This window comes from Embiotoca jacksoni, unplaced genomic scaffold (assembly GCF_022577435.1).
Source record: "Embiotoca jacksoni isolate LCO1_2020_lvr unplaced genomic scaffold, fEmbJac1.0.p SCAF_12, whole genome shotgun sequence".
Classification (NCBI taxonomy): Eukaryota; Metazoa; Chordata; class Actinopteri; family Embiotocidae; genus Embiotoca; species Embiotoca jacksoni.
The window spans coordinates 17,485,418-17,506,691 of NW_027185252.1; the positions used below are offsets into that span (position 1 = coordinate 17,485,418).

The following is a 21,274-nucleotide window of genomic DNA, read 5'->3' on the forward strand; positions in this document are numbered from 1 at the left end:
GAGCGCGTCGGCGTTTGGAAAAATACATTTATTCACAGAAGTGAGACCGTCGAGCTCTACAGTCGGGAGCAAGGTGTGTTCACACGTTAAAACGTCCCGCGGAGGACATGACGGTGGACGTCATGTGGGGAGGGGGAGGGGGAGGGGAGGAGGACACCTGGGATGCAGGCGGGTGCGGTTTAAACGGTCCCAGAGATCGGATAGAGAGTGAACGTCCTCAACCACACAGATTATTTCTACACCTGGAAAACTGCAACATTTATACATGAATATTTGAAGTCAGTTCACTCAAACTACACAGAAATTAAAGTTTAGTTTATTCATTTTTTTTTTTAAATTTTTATTTCTACTCATCTTCCAGTAAATTCTTAGTTGTATGAGCATTTAAATATTACATCGTGACATACTGAAGAAATGATCCCAAATGACTCAACATTTTTGTAAATCATATTTGTTCCACTGCTTCAATCCCGAGAGTGTCGAAGTAAAAACCAGAAATCAGGTTTAAAGCAGGAAAATATAGTTTGTTAGTTTGTGTGAACTGACCCTTTCATTACCAAAGGAGTCCAGCCAAAAGTGTCAACTGCTGCAATGAGTCACTTTCAATTACTGGTGTCCAAGTCTCTCTCGTGTCTCCACGGTAACCACTGAGCTGCAGTTCAGGCGACGCCGTCTTCTCATCACGATGGGGAAGAAAAATATGTATATATAAAAGTTTCACATGTCCCAGTGAAAAGCGATGGACTGAATGTCGTGTGATAGGCACCCGAAGCTTTAAAAAAAAAAAAAAAAAAAGACCAAAAAAATTCAGTCCAACGTCCTGAAACCTCCCCGCGTCAGGAAGAGACGGTCTCTCGGCAACCAGCTGGAGCGCTGTGATTGGGCGATGAGGCTTCAAACACATCACATAACTGCGGTTAGTAAAAATAAAAACAAAAGCTACGCCGTGAACACTGCCGAGGCATGTGAATGAAAACATGACGCACTCCTCGGATAAGTCGGGGTCTGAAACACACACCTGTGTTTACTGTGGTCAGCGCTTCCTGCCTGTATTTACCTTCTGCATCAGGATCCGCTGTTAAACTGTTAAACATAATTGTATTGTTTGCTCATTAATACATTCCAGACACTGAATAATATTCAATAGAAAGCCCTGACATGTCAAACCTGCAAAATAAACATTATAAAACAATCATTTATTAACATTATAAAACTCTCATTACACATGCCCCGCATTGCTTTGCTTTAAAATACAGTAAGTTTACAACGAGGGTTAGTCGTGTGATTGTTGCAGCACATTCACCCTGCGGTCGCACGCCACAGTCAGGGAGGAGGTGGAGGGGTGTGTGTGTCCGCGTGTGTGTGTGTGCGTGTGTGTGCGTGTGTGTGTGTGTGTGTGTAACGTGCTCCAATCTGCAGCTCTGATCCGTCCTTCACCTTTTTTTTTTTGGAAAGTTTAAAAACAGCGTGTGGTTGGTGGAGGAGGTGGTTGGTGGTGGTTGGTGGTGGTGCAATGAGTCAATGAGTCACTCCGGAGCGGGGTGGGGTGGGGTGGGGCGGGGCGGGGCGGGCGGGTGGGGGTGCAGGGAGGAGGAGGTAAATGAGTCTGTTTCACCAGCACTTCCTGCCCCCCACCCTCCCAGGTAGTGGTGTGTGGCTCCTCCCTCCGGACGCCCCCCCCCCTCCTCCCCTTCCTCCCCCCTCAGGCCTCCTCCTGCTCGGGGAAGTTGAGGATCTTGCGGTGGGCTTGCCGCATGTACTGCTGCTGTTTGAAATACACCTTGAACGCCCCCTTGATGGCCACGAAGGCGATACCTCCCTGCAGGTGGAAATGGGGAAAAAACAGAAAGAAGAAGAGAGGGCTTAGAAACAGATTGAGCCGCACACATCAAAGCCTCCGTCACCGCCGGCTTAGAGGAGGTCTTCTTTAATTTCACGCCGTCTCTCAGACGTACGGCGGAAACACACAAACGAGAGGAATGTTTCCTGCTCGGGAAACATTTCCTTCATTGTACTCGTTGGTTCAGATTCAACACCGAGAAGTAAAAGCTGCGGCTTCCTGAAACGCTGTGAAAGTGCAGATTAAAACCTCGGAGCAAAGAATTCACACCAAGTTTAGTTTTTCGATTCAGTTTTTAAACAAACAAAACATGGTTTCCAGAACACGAAGAGCAACCTCGTTAACATCAGGACGTATTCAAAGTGTACAGCTACGGGACTTATGGACTTATGGACTTTATAGTTACAGTTCGTAGATAACCGTCTTGAATTAGATGTTAAATAATAAATTCTGATGGTTTATATGATTAAGAATTATTGACAACGTTCTGATGGGTTCTTCCAAAAAACAGGAAGTTATTGAGTGGAGAGAGAAAAGAAAAAAAAAAAGCTGCACTCCAACAAACAACGACTGTTTGTCTGATAACTGTTAAATGAAGTTCAGGTCTGACGGCTGTATTTCACACTTTATAGTTAATCAATCACAAATGAGTGATGCAAAAAAATAAGACAGATTAAAATGGTAACAGAAACAAATGCTAACCATGTTTTTTTGTTGTGTATTTGGAAGAAATATTTACACTGAGAACTAAACTACACCTGAATTCAAATACATAAAACTAGATGAAAAGGAAAAGGCAAAAATGTTTGATTTCAATTTCAAATCCAGACATAAAGGTGTTGTTGTTGTTGTTTTCTTTCTTTCTGCTCTGAGGAACGTCGGACTAAAATCTCCACGAATCGTCCCGGACCTCATTTCCAGCTTCCACCACGCAGACGTGCGACGGTGAGACGAATGATGCCGCTCGTCCGCTCGCTCGGCTTCCTGCTCGGGTGAAAGGTTTCAGTCCGTCACTCAGAGCGGCCGAGGACGAGGACAAAGTGTCGGGACGGGTGTCGGCGCTGCCGCTCCGGTTACCTCTCTGTCCTCTCGTCTGTACGATGCCGTCGAAGCGCCGCACGTTTATTCCGCGGTGAGTTGCGACGCGTTTCCGTCTGGCTAAAGCCGCCGGCGTCATTTCCGTGTGTGAATGTTAATCCCGCTGTGACTCATTCTACTTCCTGTGCCCCCCCCTCCCCCTCCCCCCTGCCCCCCCGGGACTCTGCTGGTACCCACCAGGATGGTCCTCTGCAGGTTGGAGTTGACGCTGCTGAACATGAGCTTCCCCACGATGGTGGCGATGGTGGGGAACACCAGAGCGCCGCACAGGATGCGCGTGGCCGACACGTGGTCCGCCAGCGGGCTGGCCTCCGCGGGGATCCGAGGGACCGGGCAGCCGAGCCCTGCGGAGACACGGGGGAGGGGGAGGGGGGGGGAGCATATTTACATGAGCACCTGAGACACCGGCTGGTCTGAGTCATCGGCTCAGGGAGCTGAAGTCCGACCGTGTTCACGACCGCGAGGCCGTCTGACGGATGCAGGACGTGACGCTCGGTTACCAACACCAGGCGTCCAGGGTCTGTGCTCACGAAGCTGCCGACTCGTGGTCTGCTCCTTAAACGATGCAGGTCAATATTGTCCTTTAAACACAGTATTTAACTAAACCGCGGGCCTGAGATCATCTCACAGTAACGGCAGCGTCCGAACGCGGTCAAACGGACGCACGGAGACGAGCGACGGTTTAAAGAAGTAACGACTGAAAGGTAAGCGGGGGACGTCCTGACCCGGGAAGATGCTGTTGAGGATCTGCAGCTTGTTGGAGTACTTCCTCCACAGACGCAGGACGTAGTCCTCCCAGCGGATCATCTTGCCGAGGATCAGCATGACGGGGATGGTGGGCAGCCCGATGAGCAGGAACAGAGGGTCGGCCCGCTCCATCACGTCCAGGCCCTCCTTATGGCCCACCACCTGGACAGCAGAGGGGACGCAGAGGGGACGCAGAGGGGACGCAGAGCGGGTCAGACAGCGGGCCGGGACAACCGGATGACTTCTACTTACAAATACGGAACCGGACGGAGGAGCTGCTGGGAAGCCACAGCGGAGGTCACACCTGCATGACGGTGACGGCGCCGTAGGTGACGGCCGTCCAGTAGATGGAGCCCACCATGATGCCGGCGGCGGCGAAGGGGCCGGCCTTCGAAATGAGCCGGTCAGCCAGGTCCAGCACGTAAACCACGGGACCTGGAGGAGGGACACATCCGACAGCAGAGTCACAACGGACGTCTGTTTGACACCGGGAGCTGAAAATAACCCCGAGAACAAAAGGCAACGCTTTCAATCTCATTTCACTCATCTCATAATCGTCTTGATTCACTGATCGATCCATTTTTTTTTTTTTTTTTTTGGGGGGGGGGGGGGGGGGGGGTAAAAAGTCAGAAACATGTTCTTCATAGTTTGCCTCACATCTCAGGTTGACATGTCCTAATGTCCAAGCCACTATGAGCACCTCCATCACCAGACAGACAGACAGACAGACAGACAGGCAGGCAGGCAGGCAGACAGACAGACAGGCAGACAGACAGACAGGCAGACAGGCAGGCAGGCAGGCAGGCAGACAGACAGCGGCCATGTTTGTTGCATCCGGCTGAGAGGTTGAGTTTAACCAGCACGCCGACCTGCGACCACAACTTTTCTCTCACTTCGCTAAACAACCAGACAAAGACACCAGGAAGCTGCCATGAAATAAACATGTCCAACAATGCAGTCATGTGAGTGCGCAGCTTCCTCCTCGGTGCCGTCTGTCAGTACGCCCGCGGGTGTATTGACAGGACGAGTTGGAGCTTCTTCCACTGAGATTAAAACCCAACCGGGCTGATTCTCCACAAGCGTGTCGTAAGGATTCATCTGATGCTCAAACTTCAGAGCAGCGACATCTCTGTCTGACATCAGGGGCAGGACTTAAAAAAAAAAAATAAAATAAAATAAAATAAAACCCCTCCTCTCTGGCGTTCCAGGCCGACTCGAGGGAAATCATGCAATATTTACAGGAAGGCAACCTGATTTCCTCCCTCAGACAGACCCGTCCACAGCCTATTAATACCCGGCCCAGGAGTCGGCGGGAGGGGCCGCGGCCGGAGGGAGAGCTCGGAGCAACACAACACAGAGCTGTGATGCTCAGGAGCTCTGGAAACTAACTGCAGGACCGGATCCAGAGCACAGAGCACAGAGCAGCCTGGAAACCCAGTTCCTCAAACACCTCCACTTCTGACTGGAAGCAGCGCGGTTCCTCATCCAAACGAGGGGAACGGTGACGTCCGCTCGGCCCCGCCCCCTCAGGTGCTGCGAAATCACCTGGTGGAACACAGACAGCGGAAGAAGCCGACGAATCACCGACAGACTTTACGAGCTGCAGCTCAGTTCAGCCGAGTTCAACGAGCTGATTAAAAGCGTTCGAAGTTTCTGATTGATCTCGTTACATTTGCGGGTTCAGGAAAGGGAAGATCAGACTTTTATTTCACCAGATTGTCAGCTGCTTAGTTTACAAACTCAAGACCAGCTGGGCAGGTCAGATGTTAAGATAGTACGTTACCCTTTAAAGAGCACAAAAGTCAAAACTTTAAAAAGGATGGAGATTACCCGATGAATTTAGCATAATGCCGCACTGCACGACGGTATCTGGGGTAACTGGTTTGAGTTACTATTTAATGAGGAGAGGAGCAGGACAGAGCCGCTGACGTTAGTTTACGCTGACGCAGCACCTAGCAGAGGAACGCTGTGTTTAATCCTTTTCCTACGACCTTTCATCTTGTGTTTTTTGGTTGTAAAACAGATCGGGGGGGAGGGAGGAGGAGGGGGGGGGAGAGAAATGGCTTCAACATGCGACTTGATCCAAAGCGTGATGTGATTTCTGATAAATAATTACATAAAAGAATAGTTCAAACTTACACTTTGATATTTTGCTTCTTTTTTTTTTTGTGTAAATAACAAAAAAAATATATGCAAGTTGTGACAAGCAAAATCAAATTCAAATATGCCGTCTGTAAAAAAAACCTGCAGTCTCAGTATCTGTGTAATATGTGCTGTTAAAACTAAAACCACAGCTGATCGATATCAATGTTATCGGGAAAATTCTATTGCAATGATCCCTAAAATGTGGGAATCAAACTCCTTTGACACTTGGGACAAAGATATATGATGGAAGCGGGATATTTTACAGTTTATTGTCCGCGCTGACACCAATGCACTGAAACGGTGACTAAAAATGTAATTATTGTAAGTAACTGATCAAATTTGACCCCAGACATCTTTTTTTTTTTTTTTAACATGATGTTCAGTATAAATATTAAAAGCACGTTGGCCAAAATAGACGCTGCTACTGGTAAATCTGTGATGGGTAAATATCAGCCAATAAAATCATGAGCAGGCCCAGTCGGGCCTTCGCGCTTTATTTATTTTTTATTTTTTATTTTTTTTATTTATCAAAACTGGGTTGAAATGTGGTTTCCGAGGAGGGTGACATTTATAGTCGCATTCTTAAAATAGCGATTTGGCCACGCGTCTTCTCTAGTTTGGAAACAGTGCTGAGTCACCGGTCGTTGGGAAAGCAGGACAGGGTTCAAGAGCACATGTCCTCCTCCTCCTCCTCCTCGTCCTCCTCCGCAGCAGATTGATAAATATATGATCTTGTTCGTGTATGCTGCGAAGCTGGAGTAGAGCGAGGTAAATAAAACACATCGACCTTGTGGCGCTGAGCCGCCATCACTCCGCTGCCGGCGGGGGGGGATTACCGAGCAGGGCTGCCGAGCCAGCGTGGCAGAGACGTGGGCAGATTTAATGCGAACACCTGAGCGGAGACATTTTCATGAGCCTTCGGAGGAAGCTGTAACATCTCAAACTACAACGTTTACATTAGCCTACACGGCAAATGTGGGGGGGGAAAAAAAAAAAAAAAAAAAAAAGCCACAGCTTTCTGAAATAACTCCGACCTTCGGGGGGTTATTTTGGGGATACGAGTTTTTACAGTTCGCACATAAGACAGACTTTATGAAGCTGTTTGTACAGCGTGGCCACTATGAGGCTGCTACCCATAAGTACTTCCCACAAGCTGTGTACAATTCAGCCACTGTTAGCCGGGCACCTATTTCTCCAGCTGAGTACATTCCCCGTGTAAAAAGCTTCGAGTTGCGAGCGGCATTTTAATCAGGCCACGCTCCGTCTCTCCAGACAGCAGCGCTCCGGCCCATTTGTTGAAGAGTCCAAAGCAAGCGAGGCGGCATTTCTAACTTTTAAAGCTACTTAACTCGACAGAAGCATCACAAGTTATTTCTAAAGTAGTTATTAATGCAGCAGCTCTCTCTCTCTCTCTCTCTCTCTCTCGTCTACCGCCAGCCTTCTGGTGCTCTCCACGACTCCTTCTTTCTTTTTTCTTTTTTTTTTACTGCACCTGCGTTTGCCGCACAGACTGATCTCACAATGCTTGAGAGCATTAATACGCCATATTTTGATGACGGCACTAGAATCTCTTCCTCTCTCGCCCTGCCGGAGCGTTACGCCATCGCGGCCGGAGGGAACTGGGTCGACCTTAATGGCCGCGAGCAGAGTGGAGAGCTGAGCAATTCATTTCAGCCGCTGGCAGCCGATTCCATAATTAAGATAATTAAAAAGGAGGGGGGGGAGAGAGAGAGGGGGGGGGAGGGGGAGTGCGCAACTGCAATTCCTCAGTAGTTGGCACGTTGGCACGCTGCTCCGACTGGCTTGTTTACTCTCTCCAGGCTGAGTGTCAGTAAATTAGAAGCAGCAAGGACACGCCGTCCTCGGAGTTATATTGCCGGCCAAATTAGCACGATCGGCTGAGCTCTGGCTCTGCAGCAGGTGCGCTGCTCGTTCAGGGCGGAAGTGGCGTTAACTTCCGCCTCCGCTGTGCTGCAAGTCAGTGAAAACAATCAAAAGATGGGTTGATAGAAAAGGTAAGCCAGCTCTGCATTCCCCCCCCCCCCCCCCCCCCCCCCCCCAATCTGATCCGGCAGCAGCAGGCAGGGGTCCCACCCTGGGAGCCAAAAATGAGTAATGCCTGTGAAGGCTGGAGAAATGAGCTGGCCTCAGCAGCAACCCTGAGAAAATGACTACTGTGGCAGCTCCCTGACGATGCTCCCTGTCTCTGCCTGTCCACGGCTTTAGCTCCATCACCCAAATTGAAAGCTGCCCCCCCTGTGTTGTCGCCAAGCTGTGAAATTGCTATTATTCTGAGGGCTAATTAAAGCTGCTGCAAATACCACAACACGGGGAGCCAAGTCACTGAAAGGGGAAATACATATCGGTGCTTTACATTTTGAACTAAAGATGGCACAGCAACTGGCTGTCTGTACAACTGGCAAACCATAAATGTAAAGTATCATTGTGTCCATATCACCATTATAAAGAGAGCGGGGCTGAAGGGGAACAAAATGGGAAAGAAACACTGCAGCAATGATGCAGCAAAACAGACACCGCTGTGCTCCTCCTGCTCACTTTGAAGTGCACTCGTGCCCAGAGTATCCTGCAGCTCCGGTCTGAAGTCAGTACAAATACAATCACAGCGAATAGGTGGAGAGATTTACTCCTCTGCATTAATAATCACATCATTCAGCAACAACGGTGTAAAAGAAGATAGATAAAGCCCCGTGAAATGTTTGATGTGTTCATACTGTTTGTCCTCTGTTAGGGTTCTGGAGGCTGCACGACAAAAACTGCAAACAGTCAAGAAAAGGTAAATTAGACCTTAACAAGTAACAAAACCAAAGAGTTTGCAAAGTGCAATTTGACCCGAGTCTGGCATCATGTAGAGCCAGAGATGCAAAATGAGCAAATCCCCACGCGGCGTTTGCATGTGCTACTGCGCTGGGAGGGATCGCATCGCCGAGGTACATCCCGTCCTACCATCATCTCCAAACGCCGCCGTCAGACCGGAGCTCTAATGACGGGTGAAAGAGACGTGTAGGTCACAGGGAAACACTGGAGGAGGACAGCTGCGCTTTCGCGGCTGCATCAGCAGAGCGCCGGCGTCACCCCCGCTCGCCTCCGCTCTGCTCGGTCAGCCTTTGACGAGCTGCTCCGTCGGCTCCTCCCGTGACCCACTTTCACTCCCGCTCGCCTCCCAGACACATCCGACATCCAACGGCTCCCTCGCCACCTCTGTCTGACACTTGCTAATGAGATTAGGAAAAAGACACTTTTCCCTGCGGTGGCGAAGCCTCCGAGGGGAAACGCAACAGGCAGCGTGCACATAACCAACCGCTGCTCCGCTTCCGGTCCAGATACTCTCTGAACGTCCCGGCGAAAATCACTTGATTTCAGAGGTTCTGGATTTATCATTAAATATACGAAGAACAAATCTCACAGGCTCGGTTGTTATCTGCCACGGGAAATGCTCAAATTAGGCACAGCAAACGTTGCAAAAACGGTTCGTCCATGACCAGACAACGTGGGTACTGCTGGGTCTCCACAAAGAAAATCGTATTAATTCAGTTCATATCAAAGTTTTGGTTACGTTGGGGAGGCTGTGGCTCAGACGGTAGAGTGGGTTGCACACTAATCGGAAGGTTGGTGGTTCGATCCCCAGCTCCTCCTGTCCACATGCCTAAGTGTCTTTGAGCGAGACACTGAACCCTAAAATTGCTCCCGATGGTGTACCATCGGTGTGTTGTAAGTCGCTTTGGATAAAAGCGTCAGCTAAATGAAATGTAACAAAACATCCTGAGGATAAAACTCCTAAAAAGTGAGGCGAGTCGCCTCCTCCGACATCCTCACATTCTGTCCCGTAAAGTCAGAGTTACACAGCTAAATCAAAACCAACACAAGCCTGTGGTTGCTTATATAACAGCCTCCGTATCATTCAACCTGCAGATCAGCTGCACTGAAAGAGAGGAAGTTCCCTTTCAAAACAAACCACTGGCCAATCCATCACGGCGCTCCATCGGCGTCTGCCAAACCTCTCCGGCACCACACATGACAAAGGAGGACAAACTTTGAAGTGGGAATCAGCAGCTCGGGGGTAAACATCTTACCTTCTCGGCCACAAGTCATTATTATAAGTGTTTTTTTATGTAAAGAGCTGGCCAAAAGTACCGAGCCACAAAGCCGGTGTGATTACTGTATGTGGCACAGTGTGAGAAAACACTGAGGCAACGAGTCCAAATCGCCGATCCTGACGCTGCTCTGTGAAACAGAGGCTCACTTCATAATGAGTCTCAAAGCCAGAGCATGTGAGCGGCACACAACACAAACATGTTTGTATGACTCGTTTCAAAGGCCTTCAATAATCAGTACTAAAGATATTTGTTCAGTCTTCCAGTGAAAACCTAGAAGTAAAAATGCAATGAATATCGAGTGTATCCCTAACTGAGATTCGTTGTGATGTAGCCTACAGTCCAGACTACCTTTCACCATGTTGCTTGGCAACTAGTCAGGCAAGGTTTCACCTCAATTTCCCTGCATCACTACGTCTTCCTGCGCTCCCCTGTTTGCTATGTATTGATGAATTTGAAATAGAGTAATTCTTTATCTTTGACACAGCATGCAAAGTAATGTGGGCGAACAAAGTTGTTTTCACTATCAGCTTTTAGCACACCTGTGATATAAATAAGATGGGAGATGACCTACCAGACATGATGAGGCTGTGGTGGACCATCAGGACATGCACATGATTTTCAGGCCCATAAAAACTTAGTGAACTTATCATCAATACATACAATAGTACAAGCGGGTCTTTTTCTCATTATATTTTATGTCAGCTAAATACTGTGAACCATTCACATTTCCATTAAGGATGACTATATTTTCTAATGTTTTATTTCACTGAAGTGACCCAGAAAAGGTGATAAAGATAGCATGCTGTATATTTATTGGACTTGTGACTGAGACTACGAAGGCACCTGCAGAGCGAGGGCGTGACAGAAAATACCGCCTCGTTCTTGTTGTTTAACATTTCTGCTTCCTGTTAGGCTCCAACTGAAGTCTTTAAAAGATCAGATTGTTTTTCCTGGAAACCAAAAAAAGACTGAGAAAACCTCAACTGAAGCCCTCTGATCTTTGTTTGAGAACATCCAATAGATGTGCTTTCATTTCTCGAGTCATGTTTTCACAAAATACCGTGTGGGAACCTTGCCAATTGCCTCCATATTAATTAGATGCATTTTTACAAATATGTTCTTTTTAGATTAGTGAGCCAAATAAAAGTGACAACTCAAATTGTGAATTATTACATAATACATATAAATAATGAAATGGGTTGTCGTGCCCTGTTAGACGGCGCTACTAAACGTTACCGTAGAGTTAATACAGCACTAATTAAAAGTCCCGTTGGGAACAGTGTATCACAAACTTCGATACAAAAAGGAAAGAAGGAAAGAGGGTGACAGACATATTCCCAAAAACCCAGCAACCAGCCAAGTGCCAATAATCATCTCAGAGAGATGCAGACATGCACTTGAGGAGGAGAAAGCATCTAAAGAAGCTGAGCTGAAATCTTCCACTTATAGCACCAAAGTGAGTGACAGCACAGCCTCGGTTGCTATAAATATACATGAACCTGTTTACCAGCCGGGCCTCGCCCTCCTGCAGGCTAACATTGTGTTTGGTCCAGCTTCGGTCTCAAATTGCAGCTTCTCTCTCCATTAGGTTCAAATGGCAGCGGCCCAGTGGCTGATGAGCGACCTAGTGACGACATGTGCACTATGAGCTTTAACAATATGTCCAGGTCTGCAAATCTGGTAGCAAAACTCACAAACGGATAAACCAACATTATTGTTTCTGGTGCACCCAGACGCTCCTGAGTCAGAAGGAGCGGAGCGATTGGAAAGCGAGAAACTGACAAGTGAGCCGGTTCTAGCCAAATAAGCGTTGCTCCTTATGGTGTATTTTCAACAAACGAGTCGCAGCTTTTGGCAACAATTGAAGCGCTCGTCACTCTGACGTGTCAAGATAATTGAGGCAGCTGCTTCTCTAAACTGCAGCTGGTCAATCAGCCAGGAGCCGGGCTGCAGAACAAGAGAGCACCCTTCTGTTCCCCGTCAAGCTGAAAGGAAATATTTAGCCAGATCACCACATAATCGATGCTGGCTCACGAGTAAACAAACATGCACTCAGGCAAGACAAGCTGAGCAGCTCTCAGAGCCCTGGGCATGATTACGGGCAGCAACTATTAAAAGAGGAGCTTCAGCAGTCTATTTACATGGCCATTTGCTCCGTCATGCTGCGTCAGCGTTGGCAGCTGGCACAAAACGAGTCGTCATGACATTTTGTCAGGAAATTCAATTCTGATTTACGAGTTAAGAACTTTTCTGGCCGTTTGTCAGTATAGCGTGGCGCTATAGGGCAGCAAGCAGACAGCCAATCACCTTCACTTCTCTCAAAGTTCAACCACGTTGGACATCACACGATGACTGCTGTAGGATCAGAAACCATGAAATGTTGCAGTACACATAAACTTGATCTTAATTAGGGAAACTGACAATAAACGCAGTTTGGCAGATAAGACGTAACTTATGAAGCTCCTTAAAGCTCTATGCAGCAACAGTTGACTTGAAAAATATAACTGAAGGCCTAGCCCACTTGTCCCCTTAAAAATGTATGATTTCCACGAGCACAGACACTCGAGCTGCTTCCACCACGCTGGCAGAGCATCTCCGATCAACAAGACAACAAAAGCGAAGCGAGCGCCTTTTTGTTTTTAAGGTCATCCTGTCCGTGAAGTGCACAACTTATCTCCCCGGGCCGAGTTTCATCTCCTGCGAAATGCAACCCACCCAGTTTGGGAAAGACGATGAGGTATTCTGCGTTGCATTGTGGGCAGGCCACGCGCGCTGTGCTGTTGCCCCGCTGCTTCTCGTCCACCCAGCGCTGCAGGCAGGCCTGGTGGACCCACTTGGTGGAGCCGCGGCAGCGACACGGACGAACCCACTCTGCCGTGCGGTCGTCCTCGTCTGTGGCGAAGCAAACCCAGCAGCTCCTAGAACACACGGGGGAGGGGGGGGATAGAAACAATGAATAAACGCAGCTGGAAAAAAAAAAAAAAAAAAAGGCACCAACTTTTTGTGTTGCAGCTGATGACAACAGATAATGTGATTTCAGAGCAGAAAACTAGGTTAGATATAAATTCATATAACTAAAATAAAAGCGGCGTGATGAATATTTTGGGCTCCAGTAAAAAAGGCAGAGTTCCTCTCTGCTCGTACGACACACAAGCAAAAACTAACGAGAGAAAAACCTGCTGACGATACGCGACCACAGTTTGTGTTCAATGAATAAACAAACGCCATTTAAGTGGGAAAAAATAAAGCGCGTCGCCATGTAAAGGTGACGTGACGCATGTCTGCCGAGATGAAGCTGGAACTCCCGACATCAGACGACAATAACGAACAATGTGCGTGAGCATGTGTTTGTGTGTGGTAGATGGGAGGAGAGTGAACAACAGCCAGCCAGACTAATGTAATCTTCCATGTCCCTTTTGAGCCAAAAGCTGGCAATCAGCAGCACAAAGTCACTACAAACATGAGTGAAAGGTTTGGGCTTAGACCGGGCTTATTCAGGGGTTCTTACTGAGAAAAGGCCTGGCGGGGCTCTTTTTCAGCATTTAGAAAACAGTGGAAGTAGTGATCAAAGTCTGGGAAATAACTGCGGACTAAACGGCCTCACTGAACACACATGCTCATCCAGCGTCACTCTGCATGAAATCAGCCAAGATCAATACATAAACCTTACAGGCAAACAAGCTGTAACGCAGACTGCTCGTCAGGCACATCTGACAGGACCGCAGGAACCGTTCAATGCACACACACCAGCTCAAACAAGCAGGCCCTTCATCCTGCCATCTGGATACGAGGAAAAGAATTTCCAGGGGATTATATTTCAGATCAAATCACAATGCCAAATCCCCCCCCCCCTTTTTTTGTTTCTTTGACTGATATTTTGCCAAAGAGGGACGATCTATACTTTACTCGTGCAGCGTTTCTTCAGTTCTTGCTTTGCATCGAATTTGAGCTACATTCTTCTGACATCGCCTCGAGTAGTCGTCACATTGCTACTCAAACCTAACTCTGTGTGTGTGTGTGTGTGTGTGTGTGTGTGTGTGTGTGTGTGTGTGTGTGTGTAGAATATTGTAACAAACAGCTAGGGTGTGAGGTGGAAGCAGACACAGAGGAGACACAGTCTCCCTTGTGTGTGACATCCAGACAAATGCCTTGTTCTGGCCCTAAGCCAGATCACCCCCCCCCCCCGCCTCCCTCCAACCACACACAAGTATACCAACACATCCTCCTTTTCGCTCCCCCGCACTATTATCCTCCTGCATACACTGAGGGACCTTCTGAGTAAACTGTTCTTCCATTTAAAAAGGGTTGTACCTCCTCACGTGCAGGAAGGCAGACCCTCCTACATTTTCTGTGCCGTCTTACAATTAACTCGACTCTTATCGTGCAAACACCCCCCCCCCCCCCCACCCCCCCCCACCCCCCCCCCACCCTCCGCTCCATGTCAACCCAACATCTGGGAGGTAATTTGATATCCAACTTCCCTGACCTTACCACAGTACATCTCCAACTGTGACATTATATTGCTGTTCCATAATTAATCAGCAGCCTGCGAGTGGCTGGAGGGTTCAGCCCCCCCAGTGCCGCTCTGCATGTGGTTAAGTTTGAAAATCCAGAGCAGTGACAGTCTTATTTAAGCTGCCGTCTACCAATGAAAATGTCTGGTAATGACTACCACGACCCAGCCTCCAAACCAGAACAGATGTCAGATAATTGTTGCAATGAAGAACAACAACCAAGAATATCCCAAAATGTCAAGACTTTGCTTAAATCTTCATTCATACTTCATTAGGCCTGAGATTAACCTGTTGCTAGGAGATCGGGAGCCGACAGCTGCCTTCGACCCACTTTCAGCCCGACTGTCCGTGTGTGTGATATTTATGTTTTCGTTTTCATAATTACACTGAACCTTAAACAGTTGGCATTTCACTGGATGGATGAAGAAAGGTTTGCTGTACACACGCCTCCCATAAACCTCCGGCATATATTCAATGTGGAGAGACAGCAGACTGGAGTAGAGAGGTTTGTTGGGATTATCTATATTTTGGATATCATTCAGATTAGTGCCAGCAAATTTAAAAAATAAAAAAAGACTGACAGGTGAATATTTAGAGTCCACATTGCAGTAAGAACACATCACACCCTCCATCATCAATACACACTGGAGTAGTATTTAGTACATCCAAGTCTATTCGTTCCATAAAACTGTTTAAAAACAGCCTCAACAAAAGTAAAGATGTATTAAACAGAATAATATGTCCAAACTGTGGTATGAACTACAGTTCTAATTTCTACATGCAGTCTTACAAAGTCCCATAACCCCTGTATGATATGCATTTCTGCCACGCTAGCACGGAAACAATCTGATGAGTTTAAAAACTGGTTGAAGGTTTCAGCCACGATCAATTGTTTCACTCACGTTCCTATTTGTCCTGAAATCTGTAGGTCGTACATGGAGGAAAACACGTCTGTGTTTCTGAGAAAATGATTTGAACCCAGAGGTTTCACTGAATCACGGTAACCACAACTCACCGTGACGAAAACTAGGACATGATTTAGTAAATGAAGACAAACGTGGCTTTATGCCAATGCATGCTGTCACTAAGATGCTTTGTAAGGAAAGAAGTTAGAGGATTTTTCTAGTCAAACTTTTCTAGCTGCCCACCTCTGGCAGCACCGTCACACTCGCTTCAACATTTAGCCACAGTGCCTGACTCAGCGAATCCCCACAGAACACCATGTACATTTCAGCCCTCCTGCTCCCGCAGCTGAATAATGGATGCTGAATCAGTGGCCTTCTGTCATCATCGTACCGAGGTCTAGATGTGCTCTGTTACTGGGACCGCGGGAGAGTAGAGGGGGTCCTCTGTCAAAGACTGGATGGCCAACTTGGATAATTCGCTCAGGTTGCTGCCTACTTGCAATGAATGATTTTCCAATACTCCGCTGGCGCTGAATAAAACATGACAACGCAGGAGAGGAGCCTCCAGGTCGAGGCGCTCGGATGACATGTCCGGCTACAGAGGCCACGCCGGGAACAAGTGGTGAAGCTGAGTCTGACGGAAACATCAACCCTCGGTTCACACCGTCTACAGTCTTTATTGAGCTCACCACGTGACTGCCCCCCCCCCCCCACCCCGTTTGCCTCTGACAGGTACGTGTCCCGGCCCCTGTTTGACATACATGTGATACAGTTATCACAGAAAAGCTGCAAAAGGCTGATAACAGAAAATGCGTCATGTGGTCCGATGTCCTACGTTCACGAGACTGAAAGGGATGCGGCTCTAAAACACGACGCTGAGGAGCAGACCGGCGGACGGATGTCTCCGCAGGAGCACGACAGCGGAGAACAAAACCCGGCGCTACCTTAGATTGACTGGCTCCTATTCCTGTAACCCGGCCCCGGAGCCTGACAGGACCCAATACAACGGCACCGAAACGCTATCCTCTGTGCGAAACCTTAATCTCCAGCTCGCCGTCGCCGCAGCGCTGTTTAACAGAACACTCGGGCAGATAAGGACAAAATGTCTCCAGAAACCCTGCGCAGTTTCACATGAAAACAGCCGGCTCTATCAAGAAGCTAAAATCTGTCTCCAAAACACAAGCAGCATAATATCAGGTGTGAAGAAAATCGATGGCGATTCACCGATACTAACAATACTATTCCAGTTAACCAAGCGTGTTTATGAATATTTACAGACGGCAGCATGAATCTTCCAGATCACCCCTGATATGTTACCGCACTAAAGCTGACCGAGGTCTGGAAGGTTTCCATCAAAGTGTCCTTCAAGAACATGAGATCTGATGGTGGCGACTCGCCTGAACTTCACTGAAGCAAGGTGACCCGCTGTCTCGCCCACTTATTTACATGTTAAATAAAGCAAACTCCGAGTGGAGCTTTGCCGTCTTTACAATGAGCTTTAATCCAGCTAATGCTAACCGACTGCTTTCAAACTTCAAGGGCAGGCGAGCGGCACCGTGTCACATCCTTTTGATTTCAACAGTTATTTTGAAAAAGCTTCAAGCTGCCACGATCAAAAGAATATGCAGCAGTGAAGGACCGCTGATCCCGTCGAGCTGGGCCAAATATCATGAGTTCCACCTCAGCTGTGGATATAACTCTGACAGCTGAAGAAAGCGCAGAACTTTATGGCGCAGTCTCACCGACGCAGGAGAGCAGGGAGTTCTGGTGTCCTACAGAGACGGCGTGATTGACAGTCGGTACTAAGATGAGTTTGACGGCATCGCTACTTTCTCATCGTCTCGCAAGTCAGGCTCCCGTTCTTTAAGAAGCGCGTAAGCCACCCCACAAAGGCTCCTTTCACTCAGCGGCGGTCACGTGACGGTGGGAAAACTGGAGGTTCCTCAGCACAAAGGAGGGCACCCGAGTACCGGATTCTGGTCCACAAAGATCTTAAAGCGAGGTTACGGCTTCGGCGGGCTTCTCCGTGTCCGACTGCTTCTCCTCAATCGCTAACTAGTCCCGTCCAAGTTCAGTAAAAAAAAAAAACAACTCGGGCCGTTTGCCACACCGAGACAGTCGAGTGTCCAACTACCCCCCCGTCTGAAATTAGTAGCTTTGTGTGTCAGTGGCTGGTTAAAGAGTCTTTGCCAAATAAATTGGTGAGAGTCAGCAGCCACAGTGAATCTAAAAAGTTGCCATGGTTACATGGTTTTGAGTATTTCCCGCACGAGGTTAATAACACAACAGGTTGTCTGTACAATTTTGTGCAACTAAATTTAGCAACATCAACTCCAGCGTCTAAAATTATCAGATGTGAATCAACAATCTCAACAAAATATTTTAGTCATTCTTCATATTTGAACCCTGCACTTAATATATGTATCATGAATTATAGGATATAAAAGTTTGTGACATTTCCAAAGAAACAGCACTCCAAATTTAAACTATTATTGATGGAGACATGACAACATTTCCCCACCGTGGGATTAATAAAATCTAATCTAATCTATGTTGTTCATCAGAATATCAACAAACACAGGAGCCTGCCGCTGCACACACATCTGTTATGGAGTAGCTTCAGGATGCTCCATAACAGATGAGTGGGCTTCTGGTCCATGCATTATGAGGCACGGTGACCTTTGTATTGTTTTAACATGTACACTGGAGTCCAGGAAGTGGCTGGCTTTCAAAATTAAGATGACTGTGACCAGTGGTGGATTACAGTTTATTTATCCAACCAATAAACCTTTTTATAATGTGACTCTTTGGTCACGTGGCTCCTATATTACTGTGTAGTGATATTACCGCGCTGCCTGTAAATGTTCCCGGGATACAAAGCTATGGAACCGCATTGAAAAAGGTTTGAGATCCAACGTCTGGTTCGGGGCGGACGATCTTAACAGGATGAGCTCCAGTTCAGTTTGTAGTTTAAATAACTCGAGCTAAACCACGTAGCTTAAGTTGTGTCATTTGGCATGAGCTTTCACTGAAGTTAATGTCATCCAGTGCAGGTTACCAAAACAAGACCGGTCAGCTGCCATTGAGTTCTGTTTCTTGGAATATATCTATAACACACTGCATGAGAAAAGTGTGAGCAAGTCTGTACAGTTGTTTTGGGACAGAAAATCCATTACAACACAGTTTGGAATGTTTCTTTCTCTGGACTGAAGAGGACCTGTAGATACCGACACCACCCCACAGCAGAATTTGTGCAAAATCATGCCTGCGCAGTCAATCATTATTAGCTTTTGTGCATACACACACGTACAGCACATATTTATCAACCCATTCATAGACAGGGTCAGCAATCTGGGCAACACAACCAAACGAGGAAGGAGTAAAACAAGGAGGTCGTGTGAGAGCCAATAAAAAGGTCAGGCCGGATTGAAATGTGTCTCCCAGATCTATTTGTGAAACACTGCATTGCAGGGGCAGCTGGCTGCTTGTGGCAGGCCCAGATAACAGCCTGTGGAGCCTCATGTTTGTCAGTGATAGAGGCTGGGTACACAACTGTCTAGAAGCAAGGCGACATGACATACATCTTCCTGCTATCGGCTCCTCAAACATCGTCAGGGTTATTGCCTCTGCAACACACCCGCAGCTCCACTACATTTCACAAAGTTCACATGCCCTTCCTTTCTCTTCGCTACTGTACCGTGCGCTCGGGAAACGGATTCAAAGTTCAACATTGACAGAACGTGCGGCGTCAAGTGCCCACGAATGCCTTTTAGTACGCACTGCACAAGTCAAGTAACTGTTCGAAGGAAACGGCACACAAATGTTCTGGGACCAAAAGTTGCAGCATCTCCTCACCGCCACTCACAGATTCTGGTGACCTCACAGGTTCCAGGTTTGCATTTTTAATTTTGGTGGTGGCGTAAACTAAGTAAAAACCTTCCTATGACTCTTATTTTACACTGGAAATGCTCAGAAAAGTGATGCTTGAGCCGACATAAAGCCAAAAACAAGCTGAATAAGAATGTCCTGAATAGGAGTTTAACTTGTCGCTTTAGGAGGTTGGCTGCTTGCGATCACAAATAATGAAAAGGCTATTTGAGTTGAGGATTTGAGGCTGCAGCGTCTACATTTTATGTCCAGTGTGACTGCCCAAGTGAAGAGGAAGAGCTTCGAGCAAGATTCGGGACATCGTGCTTCTCTGAGAGACCTGAGAGTTGCCGACTGTGCGCTCCGACATCCCTAACGAAAGGTCTTGAGAGTAGGATTGTATACGTTTACAGCTCAAAACAATTCTCCACCTGTCACGAAGGATCTCCTCTCCATGGGACCACGAGACGGTTTAACCCAGAGGAGCCCGTTTCTGAGGAGTGAAAACTGACAAGTGTTGTTAGATATTTCAGTGTCTGCTGGGAAACTTGCCACCGTGACACTTTCCAAGGGCTTCAAAGGAAATCCATTAAAGTGTGTACAGACATTGGACAGCTATGACGTGTTGTGGTGATGTAAAGCTCAGTTTGTTTGATCACATGAAAGGGTAAGTCATTAAGCATTTAGTTTGGCAGCCTTGTTTTGTTGCTGGCTGGAAAGAGCTTTTCTGCTTCCAGTTATGTTTTCCTATGATGGTTCAAGATCACTTTTATATAGTAGTGCAGGAGATCAATCTTCCTGTCGCACAACTTTTCTCAAGATGCCAACACATCTCAGCAGTCTTTATCCCCAATCTGGTGTTCTCCGTTATACAAATCTCTGCAGAAAGTGGGAACACAAACTAAGTTTGATAGTGTGTTTACTTGGTAAATTCATGAGGGAATGAACGCACACTTGTCATAGAAATGTTTTTTGTTTTTTTTAGTGTCTTACAAGCAGGTTTACTCATTCTGGGCCATAATGGACGTGACTGGTTGATAAATCTTACTAAGTACAGTCTTCTTGTCTAAGGGTCAATAAGTTAACAGGACAAATGTTTGGGGAAAGTTGTACCTGGCGAGGTAAACGTAAATGAACTGCATGTGTTAAGGAGATCAAATAATGCAACCTCAATTTAATGTCAGCAGCTGGAAGCTGAGGACGTCCTTATCAAATAAGAACATCATATCCAGAGGAGGGTTTTAAAGCCAGTAGTTGGTATGACATGATAAGTACACACTGAAGTCGAGTATCTTCACAACACTTCCTCCCACTTCTGACAAGGCTTGTGATTTTACGTAAAGCTATGGAGCTGCATTAGCACGTTAGCCTAAAACTTACCTGTCCAAATTCTGCTGCATGACCACTGCACTGAGTTCCGCCATTACCATAGAGGAGACAAAATACTCAAACGTTGTCTTTTCGGTAGCGGGTATGGCTAAAAAAAAAAAAGAAAAAAAGAAAAAACGTCACGCGTGTTGCTCTGCTGCAGCGGAGGTCGTGTTTAGATCACTTGCTAAGCTAGTTAGCAGAGGAGCTGACGCTAACTAGCCACACAGGCCTTTTGTTGGCGCGGCGCGTCGGCTGCAAACGAGCCGATGATTCAGCATAAAACTATTCCTGCGCGGTCATTGCACTCTAAGCAGCACTTATCTGCGACCGATGCGCTATTTGAAGTAGCAAAAAACAAATCGCCTTTACATCTGCTAGGGCCTCTTCTGGCGTGACCGTTTGACTCCATTGACTGGCCGTCTCTGAGGGGACGTCTGTGCGTGATTACGTCATCAAAACAAGGACCGCGTCACGAGCGCCACCAGGCCACCGTCCAGGGGAAATGGCGTTTCAGAAAGCTCGTTTTCTGACGGCCGGACGTCACATGTCGGGTCTGAATCCGATCCTGTGCTCCAAAAGAGATCAATTAAAGTGGAGATAAACCTGAAGATGCATTTTAAGATGACCAAAAGACTTCTGACCGTGCTAAAACGCTATATTCTCTGTAATTGT

The 21,274-nt window shown here is 47.3% G+C and overlaps 1 protein-coding gene across 1 annotated transcript; it reads right to left on the bottom strand.

Annotated features, from left to right (window-relative positions):
- Nucleotides 1-7: 7 nt before the first annotated feature.
- marchf5 (membrane-associated ring finger (C3HC4) 5) lies at nucleotides 8-21,031 on the bottom strand. Its single transcript, XM_069145227.1, has 6 exons — nucleotides 20,612-21,031; nucleotides 12,661-12,863; nucleotides 3,990-4,120; nucleotides 3,664-3,847; nucleotides 3,116-3,282; nucleotides 8-1,819 (listed from the first exon to the last, which is right to left on the bottom strand). Exons 1-6 carry the CDS (start codon nucleotides 20,659-20,661, stop codon nucleotides 1,703-1,705), a joined length of 852 nt encoding a protein of 283 aa, XP_069001328.1. The 5' UTR covers nucleotides 20,662-21,031; the 3' UTR covers nucleotides 8-1,702.
- Nucleotides 21,032-21,274: the final 243 nt, after the last annotated feature.